The sequence below is a fragment of the Gadus chalcogrammus genome, chromosome 5, assembly GCF_026213295.1.
Source record: "Gadus chalcogrammus isolate NIFS_2021 chromosome 5, NIFS_Gcha_1.0, whole genome shotgun sequence".
Taxonomy (NCBI): Eukaryota; Metazoa; Chordata; class Actinopteri; order Gadiformes; family Gadidae; genus Gadus; species Gadus chalcogrammus.
Genome location: NC_079416.1, coordinates 16,907,023 through 16,931,017, shown reverse-complemented (window position 1 = coordinate 16,931,017; position 23,995 = coordinate 16,907,023). Strand labels below are relative to the sequence as shown.

At 44.2% G+C, this 23,995-nt stretch overlaps 1 protein-coding gene across 1 annotated transcript in view; it reads left to right on the top strand.

Annotated features, from left to right (window-relative positions):
• dph6 (diphthamine biosynthesis 6) overlaps positions 1–23,995 on the top strand; it is a 48,628-nt gene that overhangs the window by 3,710 nt on the left and 20,923 nt on the right. Inside the window, exons 4-8 of the mRNA XM_056589751.1 lie at positions 13,537–13,610; positions 14,891–15,009; positions 23,079–23,140; positions 23,347–23,441; positions 23,843–23,995. The exon at positions 23,843–23,995 is cut by the window's right edge and continues 39 nt beyond it. Of these exons, the coding sequence (XP_056445726.1) occupies positions 13,537–13,610; positions 14,891–15,009; positions 23,079–23,140; positions 23,347–23,441; positions 23,843–23,995 (503 nt within the window). The remainder of the gene's footprint in view (positions 1–13,536; positions 13,611–14,890; positions 15,010–23,078; positions 23,141–23,346; positions 23,442–23,842) is intronic.

Sequence of the window (23,995 nt, the reverse complement as noted above, 5' to 3'; positions counted from 1 at the left end):
CTGGCCTTGTGTGGCTGGGTCTTGACCCTGCAGTAAAACCAGCCAAACAGAGTGCCTAATGTAGGGTGCAACCTGCCCCACCGCCACCACCCACCCATCCACCTCTCCCCAGGAGAACGCAAGGCCCTACCATTGCGCTTAGTTTGTCTCATTAAATGTTTTTCAAGTTTCACTTTCAAAGACGAACGAGTGCCCTTTTTCAGCGCAATATGTGAACACTGTGTGTCAATGTTAAATCAGTTAGTTAAAATTGTATGCCCTTTAAAAGTGCCCTTCATAAACTCCATTTGCGGAATACGGTTTTATTATTTCTTTTTCTTTGGGTGACAGAAGATCAAATGTGGAAAATAATTGCCAAATGAATATTTCATCAAATACCCCCCTATTGCCAGAAAAAAAAAACATTCATTTGGTTGCCAAATTATGCATGTGGCCCCAGTGGTATAATCTGGTGCTAGGAGGTCGTCCGTCTCTGTCTGGTTTTGTTCTTCAGGTTTGCGCACTAAACCCACCGCCTGCACGGCCTACCTGCAGCCGTGAGGAAGCTATACCTGGACACACACACACACACACACACACACACACACACACACACACACACACACACACACACACACACACACACACACACACACACACACACACACACACACACACACACACTGATCTTACTGCTGTCAGGCCAAACAGATGGCTGGGGTTGTAGTGGTTTGATCCAAACTTAACCCCCCCCCCCATCCACCCCCCTACCCCCATAGACCCCTTGTTCCAAGGACCTTGTTACGGCATTGTTGGTGGAGATTGGAGTTTGCTTGACATGTGGTAGATGGGGGTTTGGAGCAGCGTCGGCCCTTCCCTCCCCAGGTCTGTACGTGTGGCGGGTTGTTTCAAGGCCTTGGGCTCCTCTGTGGGCCCCCCCCCCTCTACCCCTCGACGTGTCCACGGCGCACACACTGGCCTGAGTGGCGAGGGCCAGTCAGCCTGCCTGAGGGCTTATCCTCACCCTCTCTCTCACATCCTCTCTCCCTTTGTCATCTTCCATCCAGATCTCCGGCGCTGCACACAGTGTACCCGCACGTGAGAGACCCCCTACGTGAGAAGGCACTTATTTGCCTCTGAGCGTGTACACACACCACCACAGTGGTTGGTACTGTCGAAAAAAAACGTCCATGTTCAAAGTTGTGTGTGTGTGACGTAAATGTGAATAGGTCCTATTTTACATTCTGTCGGCGTCGCGATGCATCGGGCCGGCTCTGTGCTCAGTGGTCAGAGCTGGCTCCTCTGATTGCAGAGAAGGCCGCTAATTTCCCATTTCCAGGGCCTCTCTGGTGTGACCTTGCTCTTCTGAAGGCCAAAGGGCAGGGCATCAAGGGTCCCACGGGGCCCACAGGGGCCAACAGACCAACAGTCCTCGCTCTGTTTTACCTCTCTCATCGTCATAAACAAACCTCCACGATAAACAACTGGCTTCCTCTCTCTACGACTCCCTCTCTCTTTCTCTCTCTCTCTGTCTGTCTTTCTCTCGCTCTCTCTCTCTTGCCTTCTTTTCTCCCTTGCTTTCTCTCTCTCTTTCTCTCTTTTTTTTCCCACTCACTTCTTCACTTTTCTTCTTTCTCTCCCTCTTGCTGTCGCCTACACTTTCTGATTCTCTCTCTCTTTCTTTGTGGCAAAGAAAATTAAAAAGAAAACATAAACTTTCTGACCTCGTACTTTCAAACGCTTCTCATGTTACTTTGGGTTCAGAGTGTCCCTCTCGTTGATGAGCTCATTATACAATGTTTGAATATTTTTTTTATTAATGAGGAGGAAGATTACTCACCAGGGCCAGTAAACACAACGCACACTCCTCTATACAAGCAAATTACATCTCTTCTCAATAAGTTACAGGTTGGCAATACTTATATTTAGGTTTAACACTTTTCAACCTTGCGTCCACATCTCCCTTTGATAAAACTGAGCTGGTATTAATTCCCCTTGTAGTGTGTTGATTGTTGCAGGGGAAATGGAGGATGAGAGACGTAGAGACATGTTAAAAACAACCTCTTCTGATAATTAGCTTTTAAACCAACCGCACTGGAAAAGAACAGTTTCAGCACAGAGGGGAAAAAAACAGCTCTGTTTAGAAAGTGTGATATTTTGAAAGCACTTTCTAGCAGTTGAAATTAATTAGAAGATTATATTTGGCAAATGACACTTGAACATAGATGAAAGCATTTCCCCCCTTGCTGTAAAGTTGATGAGTTTCAGTTGATATGCTTGCGTTCCAACTTTCCCAGTTTGACAACAGGCTTCTTACATGAGTCAACAGTGCCATCTATGGGTGATTCCCAAAATGACAAACTTCCTCATCTCCCCTCACGGTTCATCTCCAAATCAAATGTTTTGGAGCAACACAAAGGTTTCAAAGAAAGATAATCTCTCCCCACCCCCTCCCCCCAACCATTGTAAAAAAGAGAAATAGAGAAAAACGTTGAGCAATTATGATCGGAAAAAAGATAATCCATCCGTCCGTCCCCCTCTCTCGCCGTAGCGGTAATGACAGAGTGACATTGTGGCCCTATCATTGGCCCCTCACTCTCATCACTGGCTTGGTCCTTTGAAGTGTAACCTGAGAGACACGCGAGACATAGCATACCCTGTCCCATCCTGAGAGGTTCTGATCTTTGAACCGGCCCTTTGAGCAGTTGAAATAACAGTTTAGTCAGCGGCAAAGAGATGATGAGGATGAGAAATCGCTTTTGTTTTGGATTTAGTTTACCAAGAATATCGAAAAGAATGCAGCCGAACTGTGGAGATGGATCTTCTTTATGACAAAATATTTATTGTGTTAATGTTCATATTCATATTGCACAATTATATTACACATTTTTTACTCATTGGTGCCACATTTCAAGTTATTTTATGCATTATGCAATGAATGTGCTCAGTCAGTGAAATAATAGCGAAATAGCAATTTAATAGAATCAGTCCACATCCAGCAGCCATAGTAGGGTATTTTATTTTAAACATGGGAAGGATACCTTTGCCGTGTGTCAGTAGTGTGTCCGCATGGCCAAAGCTCCTCTCTGCTTCTCTCTCTGCTGTAATCTGCCTTGATGCGTGATATAGATCTGCAGTGTCAGTCACCCCTGGCTGTAACGCCAGTCTCCCTGCAGGCCTGCAGAACCCCTCATATTAGTCATCTCACATCCCTCAAGTCCTCCGCCCCCCGTTCCCCCATCCACCCCTCTCTGTCCCTCTCTCCGTCTCCCTCTATCTCTGTGTTCTGTGACCCAACACAGTGGCTCTTTATGCCTGGTGACCCTGTCGGTGTGTGTGCGTGTGTGTGCGTGTACGTGTGTGTGTGTGATGAAGGTCAGGTCAGCAGGGTCTCTGTTACATGATAACAGGCCTATCTCTTTCCGGGGGTGCGTGCACACAGTGTTGTAGCAGTGGTCACCTCTCCTTCCCCCCCCCCCCCCAACCCAACTCCTACTTCCTGACCCCCCCCCCCCCCCTTTATCTCTCTTTCTCTCCCTCTCTTCCTCTTTTTCTTAATTTTTTTCTCCTGGTTCTCTGCCTTTCAACACTGTACAGGAGGGAGCTCATTCCCTTGTCTTTCTCTGTCCCCATATCAAATCTCTGTCAATCCCAGCTGCAAAACTACACCGTGGTTAACGGTTTTCCATGTCATCCTGTATTTATGTAAGGTTTATCCAAAGTGACTTAGTTATATATATTTTGTAAGATAGACGAGAAGAATCTTTTCAACACCCAAACCACGAGAGTATGAAAGCCCCTCTGAGTTGGCATCCCTGCACATTCTAAAAATATACAAAATTGAACATAAAATAAATAAATCACCCTCAATCTTAGTGTGAGCATCAGTTTGATTATCTATAGCAAGGATTGTTATGGATGATCATAGCAGGGACGGAGCCATAATTGGTGGATATTGTCACATAGTAGTTTTTTTAAAAGATTGTGGTTTGGAGAAGCAAACTTTATTGTCTGATAAAGACGATGATGAGGATGAATGAAGACAAAGCCATTTAAGAGATCATTAGAACGATAAGATGACAATAGATGATATCCATGCAAACACATTTTGTACAAGCGCTAATTAGCAGCACCGTGACATTTCTGTCAGACTGCGACCGGGCTCTGAAGCTAGATGAAAATGTTACGCTCAAATCACATTTCCTCTCGTGTAATTTATCCAAGCTTTCCTGAAAACCATTGGTCTTTGAAATGCATTATTTTCTTCAGTGAATTATATCTGGGGTCAATAGACACTCAGCAACCTCGACCCTTTTTATGAAGCCATTTTTTTATGTATTCTTTACTCCGGAGAGGGAAACGGATGAGGCACACTTCGTTCCCTTGGCCTATATAGATGACAGTATTCCCTTTTTATTGTGTGTTTAAATGCCTTGTTTTTTTATTGAGATAATGCCTCTTCCTGAAACACGCACACTCAAACACACACACACACACACACACACACACACACACACACACACACACACACACACACACACACACACACACACACACACACACCCCTCCCCACTTATCATCGGCCCTCTCCCTCTTTTCTGTTATCGACTACAGTAGACTAAAATGGGGCCCTCTGAGGTTGGTCAGTTAGTCCACAAGTTCAAACGTTTCCTTTTTTCTTAAATTCTCTGTTTCACCTCTTCTCTTTCCTTTCTTCTCCTCCTCCTCCTCCTCCTCCTCCTCCTCCTCCTCCTCCTCCACACATCAGCACCCCTCCATTTTGGTTGATGTCACACTACCTGGAACCTTCTTGAGCCTGGCGTTGTTGTAGGTGGAGGTGTTTTCATGGAGGGGGACCCCCACTGTGAGGGGAGAGAGAGGCGGGATAGCGCGGTCTATTGGGGATATAAACAGAGGCCTAGAGAGGAGGAGGAGGCAGACAGACGAGAGGAGTTCTCAGGACCGAACAAGGAGCATCACACTATTGATTAGAGAGAGTGGAGGTGTTGGGAGACAGGTCGCTGAGCAGGGGTGTGAAGAAAGGAAGGAGAGAAGGAAAGGAGGAGGGAGGAGGGTGAAAAATCAAACACACAACCCTTCTTTGATTACCGGCATGGTGCCGAATTAGACGTACATTGGGGGTTTAAAGGGAAAAATGGATTTCTTTAAAAAGCATGCTTAATACATAAATCATGACCTCTGGGGGTCACAGTGACTGTTAGGCAAGCCGATCGATAGCAAAGGTAATGTAAGCTTGTTGTTGACGCTCTTATAGTGCTAAGAGTCATCTAAGATATCATTAAGATCTGTTGCAAAGACCTATTTTCGAGGCAATAGATTAGAATGGTTCGGCCAAAAAGAAAAAAAACTTTGGATCGTTTTTCTTGTAGGATTTGACGCCGAATGTTTAGTTCTATAAAACCGTCGGTGTGTGTGTGTGTCGGTGCGTGTGCGCGCGTGTGTGAGCGTCAGTCTGTCTGTCTGTCTGCCTGCGTGATAGCCATTGTTGTCTTTTCCTTTGGTCTGCCACGGCTCGTATTTATGTTGGTCGGGTCGGTGGCGGTGGGCCTGGGTTGGCGGGGCTTGTTTTGTACATGAGGAAGGATAGCATTAGTGCGGAGATAATGGCGCTGTACATTGTTCTCCGCTGTGTGGAAGTGGCGGGACAGGATCTATTAGACGCAGGCCCCATTTCCCTTTAACTGACTCTAACAATTCCCCCACAAACATTAGATAAAGAGCCCTAGCCCCAAGCCTTTGTAATTTGTTTGCATTTTTCTGCTTAATGTACTTTGCTCAATCTTGTTTAGCGATGATGGAGGCAGATAGCATTATCTAGCCTCGCCAAGGGCATGAGCCAGTAAAATTGCTTGGTTGAACATTGTTGCAATAAAGAAAATGTTTTTTCCTTTTTTTATTTTCATCTTTTTGATGCTGGAAGAATCTGTCTGGGTCTTGGTGATTTGAGCAATCGGCTTATGTTGCATATAGCCACCGTTACCTTTAATGGAAAGCTGTTGATTGTGTTTTGCTAGAATCACCTTCCCGTTGCATGATCGGTTTGATGTCATTGTGCTAGAGTGCAAGGAAATCGAATAAATACATCTGAAATAAAATAAATGAAATAAAGTTAGATTTATGTCAATTATGTGGATACCCAGCCCGGCTAATTAAATTAGCTTATTCCTCTTTTGAATATGCTGCCTATTTTTCATGCTTATATATTCATTATTAATTCTATCTTCAATAATGAAAATGATAATAAATGGCAATCTAAAAGATTTACGTTTCGTCTCATTGGCAACACTTTTGGCAATATGCTTTAGTTGTTCCCATAGATCTTGGGAACGGTACAGCCATCGACACCCAGCTTGTAAAATTCATAGAACTGAATATTCAAGTGCTTTCATCAGTGATAAATAGGTTAATCACCATTGTGTTAACTCGTTGGATTGTGACTTAAAATACATCTATTAACCGAAAACTCTTCAGGATTGGCATTCCAATAACTCATTAATATAGTTTCTCCATCTTCTTATTACATCTTTGAATATTTATGGTTATACTTTCCTGAATCAACAGAATAAACCGAAGTAAGTGTAAAGTAAGTACATAAAAAAATAATAAGATCTAACCTACTGTTGTCTCAAACAAGCTTATCCACGAGATGTAAAAGCAACCTCTTAGCACCCCTGGGTTCCACTGCTGACCTCCCAACCCCCACAGAGTGACCCGGCTCCCCATCAGCCTGGCCCAATACTGCATCACTGTTCCCCTCCGACCAGAAGGATAAAAGACCGCTCTAAATCAGTCAGCGCCCTCGGCCCATCTACTCTGAAATTAAGAGGCTCTTTTATGCTCTGTATTGTAGCGCGTTCCCTTTGAGAAATATTTGTGGTAGGGCCCCCCATCACCTCCTGCAGCTAAAGTCATAACCGGCCGTAGAAAAACACTGTCTGGAGTCTGGAGGGAGTGTAAAATCATTGCCACTATATTTCCCTCCAGTCTCCCTGGACAGGCCGTGAGGGGAGGGGGGCTGGGGGAAGAAAGAGGGCTTTTTTTGGGGCAGAGGGGGGGCTGTCTGTTTGGTCTTTGGAGAATGAAACACTGGAGAGCCCAGAAATGCTGAGAGTCTCGATCCTGACCTCACCGGGAAAACATTTACATTTCTTAGTGTACGTTCTCATGTCGTTTTGTGCCTGACTGTGTGTTTTGTGTGAGCGCGTTGTGTGTGTGTGTGTGTGTGTGTGTGTGTGTGTGTGTGTGTGTGTGTGTGTGTGTGTGTGTGTGTGTGTGTGTGTGTGTGTGTGTGGGGGGGGGGGGGGGGGGGGGGGAGAGGGGGGGTCGAGTATGTGCGTTTGTTTTTTAAACAGTGGTTTTACGTGGATCATATGTATTTTTTCAATCTACTGAAAATGGTGGCTTTCGTTGTGGTCTACAACTTATGTTTACTTTCCCCCGCACACTTTTCCTTATTGGGAAATCCTCTTCGCCAAGCATGGATGGACTTGTTATAGACTTTGAAATTATGATACAGGTCAGTATCAGTCTTATTCTCGGTGGAAATTGAACTTTGAAAATCCCTTGATTCATTCAAACGCCTCGCCAATATAATGACTACAAAACGCAACTATTAATGTCAACTTAAAAAACCTTTAAGCCGTTAATCCTCTGAGCCTTAAAGGAGCAATTGATAATCTGTTAAAAGTAGAAACAGTCCTTCTTTTATGCGGGAATGGGGGTGGATGTCTTTTTTTCATGGGCCAAGCAATAAATATTGCCTTCTGCCTGAATTGCTGGTATTCATGAACACACATTGATAGACCTCCCTATGTCTCCCTGCTGCTTCCCAGCATTGAGTTTTCCATTCCTGTTGATATGGAAAGCCTCCTTGTCCTTGGCCCGGCTCAAACCATGGCTTTGTGCTTGCCTTGGCCTCCCTCTCTCTCCTCCCCTCTCCTTGCCCTGATGACTGGACCTATGTTTGTGTAACCATATATATCAGGGAGGAGGACGCTCGTGAAACGTTAATCTCCCCTCTTTTTCTAACACTGATGAATTTCTAGGTTTTCCAGCTGCATGGCCTGGCATGTTTATGCCCATGCCCCGATGCCCTGTAGGCCTCCTCTATCACTGCAAAGGCATCACTGTCCACACCACAGCCAGAGTGTGTTCGTCTGTGTGTGGATGTGCGTGCATGGTATGCTTTATGTGTGTCTATTTAAAAAAAACATCAAAGCTTTATATTCTCATGCCCATCAACAGTAAGAGTCTGGTGATGGATGAAGAATCTCCAACCTCCCTGCTTTTTCCTCCCTCGCTCACTGGAGTCCTGCCCGCAACGGTACCAAGTAATCTCGTCACTTGTCAAGATTCTCAGACTTCACGGACGTCATGACTTGAAACGTGTTGATGAGGCAATTGGGACTATTGTAGCTACCTCTCCTACATCTCCTCACACTTGCGTGGAGGTCCTAGTTCCCAGCTGAGGAGAGCAGATTTCACCATCCTTCTCTCTCTCTCTCTCTCTCTCTCTCTCTCTCTCTTTTCTCTCTCTCTCTCTCTCTCTCTCTCTCTCTCTCTCTCTCTCTCTCTCTCTCTCTCACCAATCTCTGATTCACTCAAAGTTGTGTCATCTCAGGAACCGGTCTGGACATTTTGTATGTTTTCAAAGCAGAAGGTCTTGGCGAAGAGTTTGTTTGTTCTCGTTGGTTCCCCACCTCCCACTCACTCTCCATGCGGTTGCGGAGTGATGCCCGGTGAGTCATCACTCCAGCCGGTACTCGAAATTCCGAAGAAGAACAACCCGTCATTCGACAGCTGCTTCAAGTTGACGGCTTTGCGAAAATTTTGTAGGGATCGAGTTGTGGAAAGATTCGAAGAAAACAACAATCTTCTTGTTGTTTCTAAAGTAGGAGCCACTCTCATCCAGGGTCCCTCTGGGTGAACCGTCCTGAACCTTGAAATACATTTGTCCGCACTGAGATCTGGAACAACGGTAACGGGGGCGGTCGGGTGAATGGGGTTTGGGGGGGGGGAGGGGTGATCGAACATTAATATCCAGTGTTTCATCCAGCCATCACCCTAAGCTTCATGGCAGGTTTTGGAGGGAGGGGAAGTCAGGACACCCCCTACAACATGCTCCCCGTTACATTACACACAATTGCTTGACCCCCCCAGGGGGGTGGGGGGGAACGTTCTCGGCACTTCCACCACATCAACATGTACCATTACATCAAGGTCTGCCAATCCCCCGCATGTATACACCGTTGAGAGAGTAAGAGAGAGCGAGAGAGAGAGAGAGATGGGGGGAGGGGGAGAGAGGGAGAGAACAATGCTATTAGATTATGGCACGCCCTGAGCAGATGTAATGCAGAGGCGACTTTAAAACCACGTCGCGTCCAGCCACTCTCTTGATGGGAGAGAGGGATGAAGAGGGGATGGAGAGAACTGAGAGGGAGAGAGGGTATGTTAGAACGGTGGGGGGTGGGGGGGGGGGGGCTTAAAAGAGGTGTGGATATGACGAGGAAAACAACAACAGCGGCCATGAAGAGAGCGTGACTTTTACCCCGCGATGCCCTTGAGCAAACTGTCATTCAGAGCACTTTAATTAATTTCTCAGCGCTGCCTTCCCCCGCCATCACGCTCAGGCATGCCATATACACAGGAAGGGCAATAATGTGATGGAAACCATGTCAACAACTTCGGATTAGATGTATAAAAAGGGTTGACTTTATAATGTGGAGGAGACGATCTGGCTCTCTTTGCGTTATCCCGTGGCGTTCAGGTCAGCCGCTGCAGCAGAAGTAGGTAATAAGAATTGGATGGAGTGGGAGCGGTACTGTTTTTTTTTTTTTATTTCTTTCTTCTCCAAAACGTCGCCCTGCATTGTTAGGGTGTATAATTAAGACTTCATTGTGACAGCCATTGAGAGAGGTCTAATGAGGCCTCTGATGTATTCAACGTGAATATGAATATTGAATTTTTAATATTTTATGGGTTTCTAATTGCCCTGGTTGCCGTTAATGGCTTTGTCTGTTGGATATTACCCAGACAGTGTGAGGCGTAATTGTCTCTAAAACCCCCGAGTTGAGTTGATCTAATAGTCACAGTCGCACGCAAGAGACGCTTTTGTTCTCTCGTGATTTCCGCGTTCGTATCTCCAGGGCAAGAAACACAAATCTTGACCGAGGGGGGGGGGGCGCGTCTCCGGCTGCAAATACATTTAAACTACACTCCCCCTCAACCCCACCAGCAAGACGCATGTATATATATATATATATAATTAAAATATATCACGCACTATGCGCTACCTTGGAATAGAGTTTAATGGCCGTGTCGTTTCTTTGTAGAGCATGTCCGCCGGCCTTAATCTTCCCCGTCGCTGACATCTTAATAACTCAACCCGCTTCATCCATTTCCACAGGAGACTCCGGCATGCGGGGGGAAGGATTAGTTTAATGAATTTGACAATTAGTAACAGAAGTTAATGACTGCATGGGGCTAAGTACCCTGATGGACAGAGCTGGGGGGACTGAGCGCCTGCTCTGCTCTGGGCTATACATCCTCGTTAATAGCTGGGCTGTCTATGTGGGAGAGGGGAGACTGCGAGGGGCTGGACCCGGCCTTTGTTTAGTCTGCCTGGGACGGGGCTCCTTTGGGGGCTGGGAGGCTGCTGGTGGTGGTGGTGGTGGTGGTGGGGGTCCGTGGTTGCCTTGCACTTTAGGCCAGGATTTAGTCCTGCTGGGTGGGCATCCATTAACCCAGAACCCTTGTGGTACCTGGAACAGCTGATCCTATCCTAAAATCCGTTGAGGGGTTCGCAAAGGGGTTCAACCTGGGGGGGAAAACGGACTCAAGATCACAGGGAAAAGATGGACGTTTCTCTGTGTTTCATTTTTACTGGGATCCCATGCCAGCAGTCATGAAGACGAGAGATGTGGTTTGTGGGTTGGCGTAGTCCTGGTGACCTTCTGCCTTGATTTATGTTATCGTTGCCATTGCTCCTCACCCAGATCCCCCCCCTAACACAGTCAAAACACCACTTGGGCCAGATAGCGCTCATAAAGATTTTATCGAACATTATACTGTGGTTCATAAGCCGCCTCTTAGCCTTTTCAAATATTCAGACCGTAAAGCATTTGGATAAATATTTCAACTAGCTTAAAGTCTAAGTTTGTATTTTTTTTACAACGCCATGAGTACACATGGTTGCAGGTACGCATTCACACAGATTTATGCATCCCTTCCTCATCCCCCCCCATCCCCCCATCTCCCCCCCCCCCCCCCCCCCCCCCCCATCCTACTTTAAATTACTTCACACGCTTTTCCCACAGTAGACGGAAAGTATGTCTAGAATTCACACAATCAAATTGTCTCAGTTTGTCTTGCGCAGCATTAGCAAGCTCCTCATTCCTCCCTGTCTCCCGATGATAGTCGTAATGGCAACCATAACAAAATCATATCCAAAAATAACCTTCCCTTTCTCCGGGGCCTCTCTACGAGTCCCTCTCAGTGAAACGGCTTTAGCAGTTAGCCCCTCCATTGGAAAACAAGTAGTGCGTGCTGCGAAAGCTAACCTCTTGTTATCGTAGGGAGGATCGGTCCAGGGTATTTACCGTCTGTGTGATAATTGTATCTGTGGTGAGAGTGGGGAGAGAAAGAAGGAAAAAGGAAAACACACTTTTGGTGGGGCTCGAAACCTCTGAGGCCTCGTCCGATAAGCACCACAGTATGCTGAGAGAGAAATGGACAGAACAAGGTAGAAATGAGAGCAAGACTATGGCTAGCAATGGTTGCTGTTATACTCCTCCCACGTTCGCAAACATTCCTCTTTTTGTTGTTGTCCTATTGTCTCTTCGTTTTCCCCTTATTTCATTTCTATTTAGATCTTTCTCCACTTCAACAATATCTCTCACTCCTAATTTGCCTCTTTAGGAAGTGGCAATGTGTTTGAGGATGCGCATGATCATCGTATTGGAATAGAGTTTATATTGTGATTCTGTACCTTAAAGTACTTGCTTGAATCAGTTGTAGCTCTTTTCTGCGTTAATGTTGACAGTCTGGTTCAGTTGCAGTCACTGTATTGATTTTGACTACAAAATATGCTCGATTTTAGGTCACAATATATACGAGTAAGGAATTCCCAAGTCAATGCTTAAATCTGTTGTGTTTATCTTCATGTCAAAAGTCGAATTGTAGGTCAAGTTTTTTTCTTTGTCTCTGTGTACAATATACATGTGTGTGCGTCTCCAACTGTACATTTTTGGACGCTGTCCAAGTCTCATACCGTGCCTCGAGGATGCTTTGTGGCTACTACAAACACAAGCACGCGCACGCACACACATACACACACATACACACACATACACACACACCTTTATCTGATTAGCTGCGCGTCGCTGGGGCAGTGTGTGAATTTTTTTCCATATTTATGTGTGTGTGTGAGTGTGCGTGCATGTGTGCATGTGTGTATCTGTGTGTCAGGCCCATCGTAGCGCAGCACAAAAGCCCCAGGCAGGGCACGGATTTCATTTAGGAAAGTATCAAAGGTTTACACGCTGTACGCTTTAATCAGCATGTTTATCAGGCAGAGAGAAATTGCAAGAAGGGACCACAGGGGCCATGGCGGGGGGGGGGGCGGGGAGCTGGGAGGGGGATATCTTGAGGACCAGTAGGCTGGGAAATTGATAATGGCTACAAGGTAATTTAGTGAAAGACCGGTGCATCCCCATGCCGCCTCTACCCTGGCCTCTCATTCTAATTACAACCCGTGTTATGTTCTAATGAAGCCGCAGGTGTGTGTGTGTGTGTGTGTGTGTGTGTGTGTGTGTGTGTGTGTGTGTGTGTGTGTGTGTGTGTGTGTGTGTGTGTGTGTGTGTGTGTGTGTGTGTGTGTGTGTGTGTGAGTTATGTTCATGTGTCGTTGTTTTTATATCAGTAATTCAACCATGACGGAATATAATGCAGTCGTTTATCAAAATTTTGTTTCTCTGTTATACAATCTCCTAAATGTGATGGTGTATCACAACGAGTTTATCTTAATGCTTATTATTATTATTATTATTATTATTATTATTATTATTATTATTATTATTATTATTATTATTATTATTATTTATATTTGTGTTTTATATATTTATAACACACAATGCCCCTCATGGATACATTTACAGACGTTCTGAATGCAAGATCTTTTAATGTCAACTGAAAAAAGTAACCACACGCACCTGCACACACAGAATCACACGTAGAAATTCCATATCCTTTTTAATGTCCAGGGCATATCAGTTTAACTTGGAGGCCTGTCCACACACTCTGTTTCTTTGATGTTTACTTCCTGACAATGTGATAATGGACTTGTTGTCACCATGTAATATTGAAATGTTTCCTCTTTTTTTTGCACCTTGCCATATTGTTTACAGCAAACGGGTGCGTTGCATTGATGGATGATGATTGATGCATCTCTCGTCTCCTTTATTCGTCTCCATGGTTGAATGACAGTGGAACAGTGTTTGAAGAAAGGCTCTTCCCCTGTTTCCTCTGCTTGTCCTGACAGGAAAAAGAGGCTGTGGAGGCAGTGTCTGTAGGGGCCATTCTGTCCGACTACCAGAGGGTCCGTGTGGAAAATGTGTAAGTATGACACAAACACACACACACACACACACACACACACACACACACACACACACACACACACACACACACACACACACACACACACACACACACACACACACACACACACACACACACCTTCTCTATGAATGTATCTCAATACATAATTATTTACAAATGATGATATACAAAGATAATCAACCCAAAAAAAGGGCCATGATAAGACCCATTGTGTCACTCAAATATTCTAACTTAAAATGATTCAAAAAAGACATTCAAAACGTATACCTCTGCGTGTTATTATTGCCATTAATGTCAATGATAATCCTCCAAGGAATGCAATTGTTTTGCTTTACAATAATGCAGCTCTGCAACAGGGCTAGTGTTTGGCGCACCTATTATAAGAGCTGTGTGTGTTTTTTTTTCACTCTTCTTCTCATTCCCTTTTAAGTCATTGTTCTTCCTCATTCTCGACCTTCGAGACCAACCACTGCAATTTGAAGCGTGGTAGCACAAGTGTCTCTTGTCTTATATTTCCAACAGAACCGCAGAGCTCTCTGCTTATGAACAAATCCTGCTGTCAATCAACCTTTGTTTCCACTTACCCACCCCAGACACACACACACACACCCAGACACACACACACGCACACACACACACACACACACACACACACACACACACACACACACACACACACACACACACACACACACACACACACACACACACACACACACACACCTCGAGGCGTCTCCTCAGCCTCTGACCTTTTGCGACTCTGGTTACCTGCACGGACCGGTGTGCCCGTGCACACGCGTATGTGCGTGTTTGACACACGTTAATGCGCCAGACAAGTAAAGCTTAAAATGGTGCCTTCTCAGGATAATTACTCCTTTGCCTTTTCTCAGACAATAGTCGTGGGTGGGAGTGTGGTCTGTGGCACTATCAAAGGGCCGGCCTGCCCACAAGTGGCGAAAGTTTTAGAGCCAACAGTTGACGCGTCAATCACTGTGACCACAACTGATTACTTTTGAGTCATATAATCACACGCTTGAGTCCAAACCCACTGTGTTTATTTATAGCTACAGGTCATTTAGGAGCAGGTAGAGGTTATGAGTCTCTCAAGGTTTGTATACAGGTGTTCCGTGGACATTGGGGATTGAACTCAGAACATTTCAGCTGGGACTTGGAACCTTCTTCCCATCACCAGACTACCCTGGCCCTGAAAGATACTCAAACATACATACAAACATACGTCAACTCTTATGTCCCATGCTGCCGTCCTTCCGCAGGTGTCTGCGTCTGGGCCTGACGCCCCTGGCCTACCTGTGGCGCCGCGACCAGGACTCTCTGCTGTCCGACATGATCTCCACCGGCCTCCACGCCATTCTCATCAAAGTTGCCGCGTTCGGTGAGTTCGTGTCGCTCCCACACCAATCTCACAAACCATCAGCTATTGTGCAACGACGATTTACCGCTGGGGACCACGGCTGATATTTCTGGGTGTTCTTGTGTAGCCGGATAACAGATATCCGGGGCCAAGACTGCGACTTCCATGAGCCGGTTATTGTTTTACAGTCCGATTAGCAACTTGAGCCGCAAGAATGGAATTGTAGTTGATAGATGACGTCTACAACAGGATTCTTTCACAATTACAGAGTGTGACGTTCCTGCACAGAATACACAACCATCAGTATTTTTGGTAGATGTTTCAGATCCAGACCGCATTTCGGCTTATCTCTATTACCAGATATCAAAGCTTATCTAAAGCTAAATCGTCATCAGATGATAGCCACTGGGTTTTCAAGATTGTTTCCCTCCATACGGACAGTTTGGGTGCATTCAACCAAAACTCAAACGTTATCGGTCAATACTATTCGGACTACAAAAAGACACAGATACCAAAATCTATCCCTTATGCAAACCGTCGTCCATCTTGTTTCTCGGGACAGTGGCGGTGCGTGGGTTGCAGTTGCCCCAAACGTCCCCTTCTTGTACTCTTAACGTTTGGTTACTTAATCCCTGTCCTTTTCATGGCCAAAAAGAGGAACAAAATCCTGCCACGGTAAGACCGACTTTCTTCTTCGTTGATGAAAGGGCCGAGAGACTGTGGGGGTAAGCGAGAGAGATAGGAGGGAGGGGGGGGGGGAGGTCGCGGTGCTGTTTGTAATCAGAGGCGCGAGAGGGAAAGTAATGCCCGAATCATTAATCTAAGGCTTAGCGGTGACGCTGAGACCTGTGCCAACGGCGAAAGCATTCAGCCAGAGAACAATATGAAAAGATAAGAGGCAAAGAGAGAGGAGGAGGAGGTAACTGTCGGCGTCTGAAAGGGGGTGCGGGGGGGTTGATGGGGGGAGTGGGGAGGGGGGTAATGCATAGTCAGTTTGAAAATGCATTGCGTGGATTGGGAGTGATTTCACCTCTAATGAAACCTGTCAATAAGCGCGGCGCGTATAGCCATTGTCTCGAAACAGCATTCTGTACTCCGGCTCGTGCATAACTCCACCTTTGTGGTCCGTGAAGTGCAGATTAAAATCTAATACATCTCATTTACCTTCTTATTCATCTGCTTCTTTTTCTGTGTGTCTCTCTGGCACTCAGGGGTGAGGTTAATGGGGCTGTCATCTACTCTGTCTACCTACCTGTTTTGGAGCCTGAGGACAGAGGGATTGGATTACAGAATAACAGAAGAGTAGAGAGAGAGTTTTTCTTTCCTTCTTTTTGTGGGTACACGGTGGGGGTATTTCTAACCTGTATCTACTTGACTGGGGGTACGGATTTCCTTTGACCATGGCGGTGATAAATGATGATTACAGCCACAAAAGAGTCTTTCTTTTTTCATTTTCAAACCGCGCGTGGCGATAGATCACGATGCAGACACTGTTTACGCGCTCCTTAAGTGCTTGTTGTCGCCTTTGGTTGCAACCTGTTAAGGAGAGGTCTCGGCGAGACCGGTGACCCGCGGAACAAATTCAGGATTGTCTGCATGTCTGTCAACACCGCAGATGAGATGAACGAGATACGTGCTACACAAAGGAATGCTTGGGATGGGCCACCACCCATTAATCCTTTGCACTGTATCTGTCAGATTTATTTTTTGATGGTTTAATGAATGGCAAGATGATTATCAAAAGTTTGCCCAAGGCCTTGTCATGGTTTGTTTCTTAAAAGTTTGCTTGAGACCAATGTTTTAAATTATTATTTTTTTTCTTTGTACATTGGTCCCATATCAGCGGTTGACATCTATGACTATGATCTATGACATATATGACTCTAATTGGAATGCCCTAAACCCATTGAAGTGATGGTCAATTAGAAAAAGGTAATTAGCCAATTTGGTTGACCCTTTTATTTTAACCGTCAACTGTCTGGTCTTAAAATGAGGCGCTCAATGAACCCTGTGACTTCTTGTTGTAAAAAAACATCACTAAACACAGACAAAAATCCCCAGAACGCACATATTCTGCAATTCCCCCGCCCCCATATTACAATTACAAAGGAGCATTACCTCAGGTGTACCGGAATGTGTATCTTAGCTAGCTCTAGGGCTTCTGCAGTGTGGGGGGGAAAGAGAGAGAGAGAGAGAGCGAGAGAGAGCGTGAGAGTGCACGTGCATGCGCGTGTGTCTGAATATGTGTTTTGGCTACAGGTAGAGTAAGAAAGATCTTATCACCCTGACTCCTCACCTATCCCGAGGCGGGGGGTAATTAGAAAGCAGAGAAGTGAATAGGGTTGCAGGAGCCCAGGGCACTTTAGGCACCACTCACATAATTGCAGCTTTGGCGGGAGCAGGTCTGAGCAGTGAGGTGTGCTGTTTTGGGGAGATTGGCTGACAGAGGGGCGTACCCCTAGGCCTTAGGTGTGTGTGTGTGTGTGTGTGTGTGTGTGTGTGTGTGTGTGTGTGTGTGTGTGTGTGTGTGTGTGTGTGTGTGTGTGTGTGTGTGTGTGTGTGTGTGTGTGTGTGTGTGTACGTGTTTTTTTGTGAGAAAGCGAGAGGGAGAGATTTGGAAGGATTTACTTGCACGGACCTCAGTGGGAGATAAAGAACAAGTCTTGCAGGGCAAAGGTTAAAGCCACATCTGAAATGGCAGCCAAAGTAGCTCATGATATCCTGTGGTGTTTGGACTGAGTAATATGGGTTTCTTGTTTGCAAGAACTAGTCTAGAGGAGCTTAGTATTCCTTCGTTACCGACTTAAGAGGAGGGATGGAAATTAATGGTGAACGGATCAAGAAATAAAAGAAAATGGTTATTTTAAGATGACAAATCCGTAGAGTGAAAAGACAGCTGTCCAAACGCGGGATTATCTTCGAAGTGAATTCTCTTGTAGCATTCGTTTTTAATAACAATGGCAACCTTAAACCCACACAGAGATAGGGAAAATTCCAGTCTTTGAAGATGCGGAAATGCATTTGTTGTGACGTCTGAACTTTTCCTGAAAAGGTTGATCGCATCAGGATGTCAGAAGTCACCTCTAATTGGCGGGATAGATGCAGACATAAGAGAGAAAATACCAAAACATCCTGAACAACCAGGGATTCGTTTTTTCGGCATTATCTCGTCATTATACATCATTTACAAGCATGGTAATTGGCGATTCCAAACGGGACCGTTAAATATTCATGTAATTAGTTAATTGATTGATTAGCGCAGGTGGCTGCGGGGTTGCAGGTTCAGTGTCTCCTCCAGCAGTTAATTGGTCCTTAGCTACATATATAATTGGCGTGTGTGGAATCAAGGCTGATCCGTCGGAAGCCCTTTATCACTGCGTGATCTTTTCCACTCTGCGCAAACGCTCCCCTTTGTGTACGGCGGGAGAGGTTGTTGCGTTGGTACATGTATTTGTATTGCCTTCGTACAGCGTTCTAACCACCGCCATGCTAATCGTCTGAAACTGAACGCACGCTAGTAATACAATTAACATCACGTACAATGTATTTCGCAGTTTTGACAACCTTTGTGTATGCACATGCATACCTGTAATGTTATGTTTTTAGTCTAAGTGCATTGTGTGTTACAGCAGAATGAATAAAGACTAAAGTCATAATACAGTCGTTGCCAAAGCCATATATATTATAGACCGAAATGTATGCAAATACTCACTGCATAAATAATTGTGCGGTAAATGACTGCATACTAAACAAGGAAAAGTCCTGACCGAACAATACGCTTTTCCTTCCAGTTGTCTTTCAACTAATTTTAAAGACCTGTTATTAAAATGTACACCTGACAGTAATGTTCTGGTCTCTATTGTTAACTGGTATTGTAGTGAAGCTCTGTGGCAATCCAAACAAAGCAAAGAAAGACAGTGGCAGCAGTGATGAATTAGTAGCTTGAGGTGCTACAGGGTAACCTTGGCTCAGGTCACATTCTCTTTTCAGCCTCCTGCCCAGAGTGCGGGTTAATTGCGTTTTAATTTAGTAATTATAGAGAACATTATAAATCAACGTTGCCGTTTTTTTTTTTACATCATCAAGGACAACACAAACATACAAATAATGTTTAATCTGTATTACTATTATTTATTTATTTGTTTGTTGGGTGCTGGTATTCATGAATGTTAAGAATAGCATTAGGACAAAGTGCCATTGATTGTCCACTAGCCAAACCCTGTTTTTGGTTCAAAGCGATACACAATAGATGGATTGTTTCCTAGGTTTTTTTCCTAGACATCCATCATACCTATTCGTTCTGTTAACCCTCACCTTGGCCCATTCCCAGCCAACATTAATGTCTTTGAACAGTCATCAAGTTAGTTCAAGGGTTAATGATGAAATGAACAAATGGTAGAAGCTATGATCATTTATACGTTTTTCCGCAATATATATCCTCATTTAGCTCATCCTAGAAAATCAATTAATTGGTTCTGCTATTTTTTTTATTGAACTAACAGTTTTTTAACTGCACTTTGTTATTGCACACCTTTTAAATATTATGGATTCTATGGTATTATTTTTGACCTACTACCCATATTATTCATTGGAAATATTATTCTATTCCCTTTCAATTATTCCCTTTAGGCTGGCCATATACCATACGATTTGATGTGATTATACTGCTGCAGACAACTTTTCTGTTATCGGAAGGAAATTCAATTAGGTGAAATGATTGCAGTTTCCCCATCAGTGTCTGGGTATGAATGTGTAAATGGTCACAAATTAAATTGAAGCCGTCTTAATGCAATCTGTTTCAAATCAGGACTCCTACAATAATGGCAGACTTGTTTTCATATTATTTCAAGACCTTAGTTATGGCTCATCTTTTGTTCAGTACTCACCAATCAGATTAGTTCTCTGGAGATGTGAACATACAACGAGATAAGTTGTTCCTAATGACACATCGTCAGCACAATGCAGAGCACTTAAAATTCTACAGAAAGTGCCACTGAATAGATACAGTAAGTACAGTTATACTGTAAAGGAAAAGTTGTAGGTGCAAACCATAGAACTAACTACCAATAGTTGTGGTTTGCAATCTTTAATTGGTTGTGACTGATAACAAGCTATTGTATAACAATATCTAGAAAGAGTGGCTTAATTCGGGATAAGACCCCCAAGGCTTTAGAAAATCATGCAGTGAGTTAAGTACTTTTTCAGCCTGAACTACTTTTTAAATGTATTACAAGATGCTGTTAAATAGGAGATTGGATTGAACCTTCTTGTTATCTAAAGTTTTCCAAAGTAGTGCTTCCTCTCAGAATCTTTTGTTTGTGTGCATGCACCATCCTTTACAGTTTACTTCTGCTGTTTTATTTTCTATAAGAGATTAAGATTGGGTGATGTTGAACAACTATTGTTTTGCCAAAGGTCTTTGCAAGCATTTGTCTGATGTAGCTCACCTTCCACCAGAGAAATGTGTATTTCTTGCATTTAAAAGCCGAAATGTTAACCACCGTGAATCCAATTTCCTCTGCCTTTTCTCTCAGAAGCGAGGATTAAAGGTGTTCCGTGACATGCAAGATCTAAAGACAGCCCCTTTATGTCGATGATACTCGACTCTACAATATCTCAAATCTCCTCCAGCTTCTAATTTAGCATTAGGCTCAGTGTATATATCAGAGCCTGGGAAAATTCAGATCTACTTTCAATTGAATGGGCTGCCTGCCGCCGCTGGCTTACATAAATCGACCTTTTAAAGGTAGGCACGGGCCAATCAGGCTTGCTAAAAAGCATTAGTCAAAGGCTTTGCCCGCCAAATAATTGCCATTGACTTTCAACAAGGGGAAAATAGACTGCAGAGTTCATCTTTTCATCTTTGAAAGCCTTGGATTTCATGAATGAGTTGTTCTTTCAACAGACTCAGGCTTATTATTCAGTTGTAGTTCTTTTATCTTTACAATGCAGCAATTGTATTTTCCTACATTTTTGCACTTTGATTTTTTTTAAATAAATGCCTTTTCCACAAAACAAGAGATACAACAATTCTTAAACGCCTTCTAGACTAAACTTCATTCCTTGATAAGCCCAACAACTTATGATAAGGCAGTAAAGCGAGATGTACTTTCTCATTACATGAGCCTTGTTTTAAAAGTTCACCACCTTTTAATGGCGGTTTTATAGAACAACACAGGATAAAAAGAGCCTTTTTTAAAGGACAGCCATTCCTCTTGGTCTTCCTAAATGACGCTATTCTCTCCGCCAAAGTGTGGTCTTTGCTGTCTCGATTGGCAGACTAATGGCCACTTCTAGTGGGCTTATTTGGGTTTAATGTTGCATAATGAGGTTAGGTAATTGGGTTTAGGTCAAGTTGTTAAACAGGTCGAAAAGGAGACGGCGATGGGAAGTTCATGCAAATTAATGCAGCTAGATTTGGAGGAGACTTATATGGGTTGTTGGTCGGGAAGTCTCTTTCTTCTTTTAAAACGACGGTGGTCCCAAGTGGATTCATTGCACCTATCTCCATCTCCACAACAGTTGTGTTAACCTTTTTAGTCAATCAAGGACGTCAATTAGGAGACACTCGAACAAGTGTTAAGTGTTCCTGGGGACAGATTCCATCGTTTGAATGGCACTTCTACGTCATTTTCACCGACGGGCTTCCATCACATGTAGTTCTATCATCCCGCCCGTAAATATCAAATCATGTAGCATGTATTATTTAAGAGAAGGAAAGTTAATGAACACATTAAAGAAAAGGCGACATCCCCTAGCAATTTGAAGCCAATCATTAAAATGTGTTAAAAGGCATGACTAATTAAAGGGGCTATTTAAATAGGATGGAATTTTAATGCTCTCATCCCCTACCCTCTTTTGCGCTCTCCCTCTCTCTCTCTCTCTCACTCTCTCTCTCTCTGTCGCTCTATCTCTCTCTCCCTCTCTCCCTCTCTTCCTCTCCTCATTACCTTTGAGGCAGGGTTAAGATGAGACAATGTCGAGATTAGATATTCTCACACTAATTAAAGACCATAGTTCCCCTGGGAAGAGAGTAAGGGCTTCTTTTTCTTCTTCTTTATTCACCCCATCATCTCCACCCTTTTTCTCCACCCACCCACTCTCTCTCTCTCCCTCTCCCTTTCTCCCCTAACTCCCCTCCCCCTGGATCACTGGGTTCTACAGCGAGCAGGAGAGAGGGGTGGTGGCACTGCTTGGTCTGAGATGTAGACCGCCTGTCATGCACAGAGTTAAACTGTCACCACTCTTTCTTCCATCCAGACCCATCCACCCCCACACTCATGCCTCCCTCCCATGCCTACTTCCACATGGGACAACCAGGGATGACACATTGACCTTTGGGGTTGTCAGGGCAAAAGGATCTCACCTTATGATTAATTTGATCCTGTAATTGACCGCGTGGCCGAAAAAGGTGTTTGAATCGGATTTCATGGGGAATTACACAGGAACAATTTGGAGAATCAAGGACATGGAATATGTCAAAGATTGAGCGATAAAGTGCATGGGTGGAACCAACGGGTAAAAGACCCTGCGTCACCCTTCCCTTTTCCACGGCTGCTGTTCTCTTCCCAGGCCTCCGAGTCCCTTCCACACCACTTCTGGGCAGGAGGTGGCAAGGGGAGAAGGTAAATAAACATGATCCATTTCCCAATGATAACGTTCTCAAAGAGGGAAACATGATGAGGCAGGCTTTGGCCGCAGACCCAAAACTCTTCCCCTCACCCGGAGAGATCTGTGTACACGACTCGCAGAGTCAAACAAATAGATCTGGCATGCACGTTTACGTGTGTACTTTGTTGATGTTGATCAAATCTGTCTCACTCTCTCGCTCTCTGTTTCTCTTTTGTATTCACGATCTCTTTCAATTGTATATTCTCTCTCTCTCTCTCTCTCTCTCTCTCTCTCTCTCTCTCTCTCTCTCTCTCTCTCTCTCTCTCTCTCTCTCTCTCTCTCTCTCTCTCTCTCTCTCTCATTGTGTACAAAGGGTGTGTTCCATCTTTTCCCTCCACGTGCAAGTTTCCATCTGTGTGTGTGTGTTTGTATATTGTGGCGTGTGTGTGATGTCTGTTTATCTGTTTCATTGTTACCAGGCCTGGATCCAGACAAACACTTGGGGAAACCGTTGGCAGACATGCAGCCTTATCTGAGACAGGTAATTGGTCATTGGAAGCAATTAATTAACTTTTAAAAAAAACTACATTTAACAGTCTCCATTTCATCTCAGTGTAAATATTTGGGCCTTTCGGAAATAAATAATTACCTTTTTTAATTAGTTGTTTATTGAGAGTAGAGTTATTCCCAATGTTCTTTAATAGTTCCAAGGCTACAATGTTTTGTCATTATTTCTTTGCGGTGTAGCTATCCGAAAAATACGGCGTCCATATATGTGGTGAAGGTGGAGAGTATGAGACCTTCACCCTTGACTGTCCTCTTTTCAAGAAGAAAATAGTGATGTAAGTAGAAGTCAACTGAGTACAATTAAATAATCACATAAGAGGGTTAGGGTCAGGGTTAGAAGAAGAAGGAAACAATCTCGAAGAAAATGTGGAATATATACGGTTAAATAATAAGGTTGACATCATGCAATTTGTCTTCTTATCAAAAAGGATAAAATACTAAGTAGAATAAAATTCACATAAGCAGATATGTACATCTGTGTTTTATTGTCATGGAAAAAAAAAGAATCTATCATGTATTTGTAATAATTCAGAAAGAAATTAGTCCTTCAGATGAGAAAAGATGGTCTTGTACAGTGGGTATAGTTTGCCTGTCTATGAAGTTTACCCCACCTCTCAAAACTTTTGGACAGTGAATCTTGTGAGTTTCCTCCACGCTCGTGTGTTCCTCTGTGCAGCGATGCGATGGAGACAGTCATCCACTCGGCAGATGCCTTCGCTCCGGTTGGCTACCTGCGCTTCACCCAGATGCACGTCGAGAACAAACACGCCGTGAGTTCCCCACTTCTGAGAGACAAGACAAAACAAACACACACAGCCAGGATCACAAC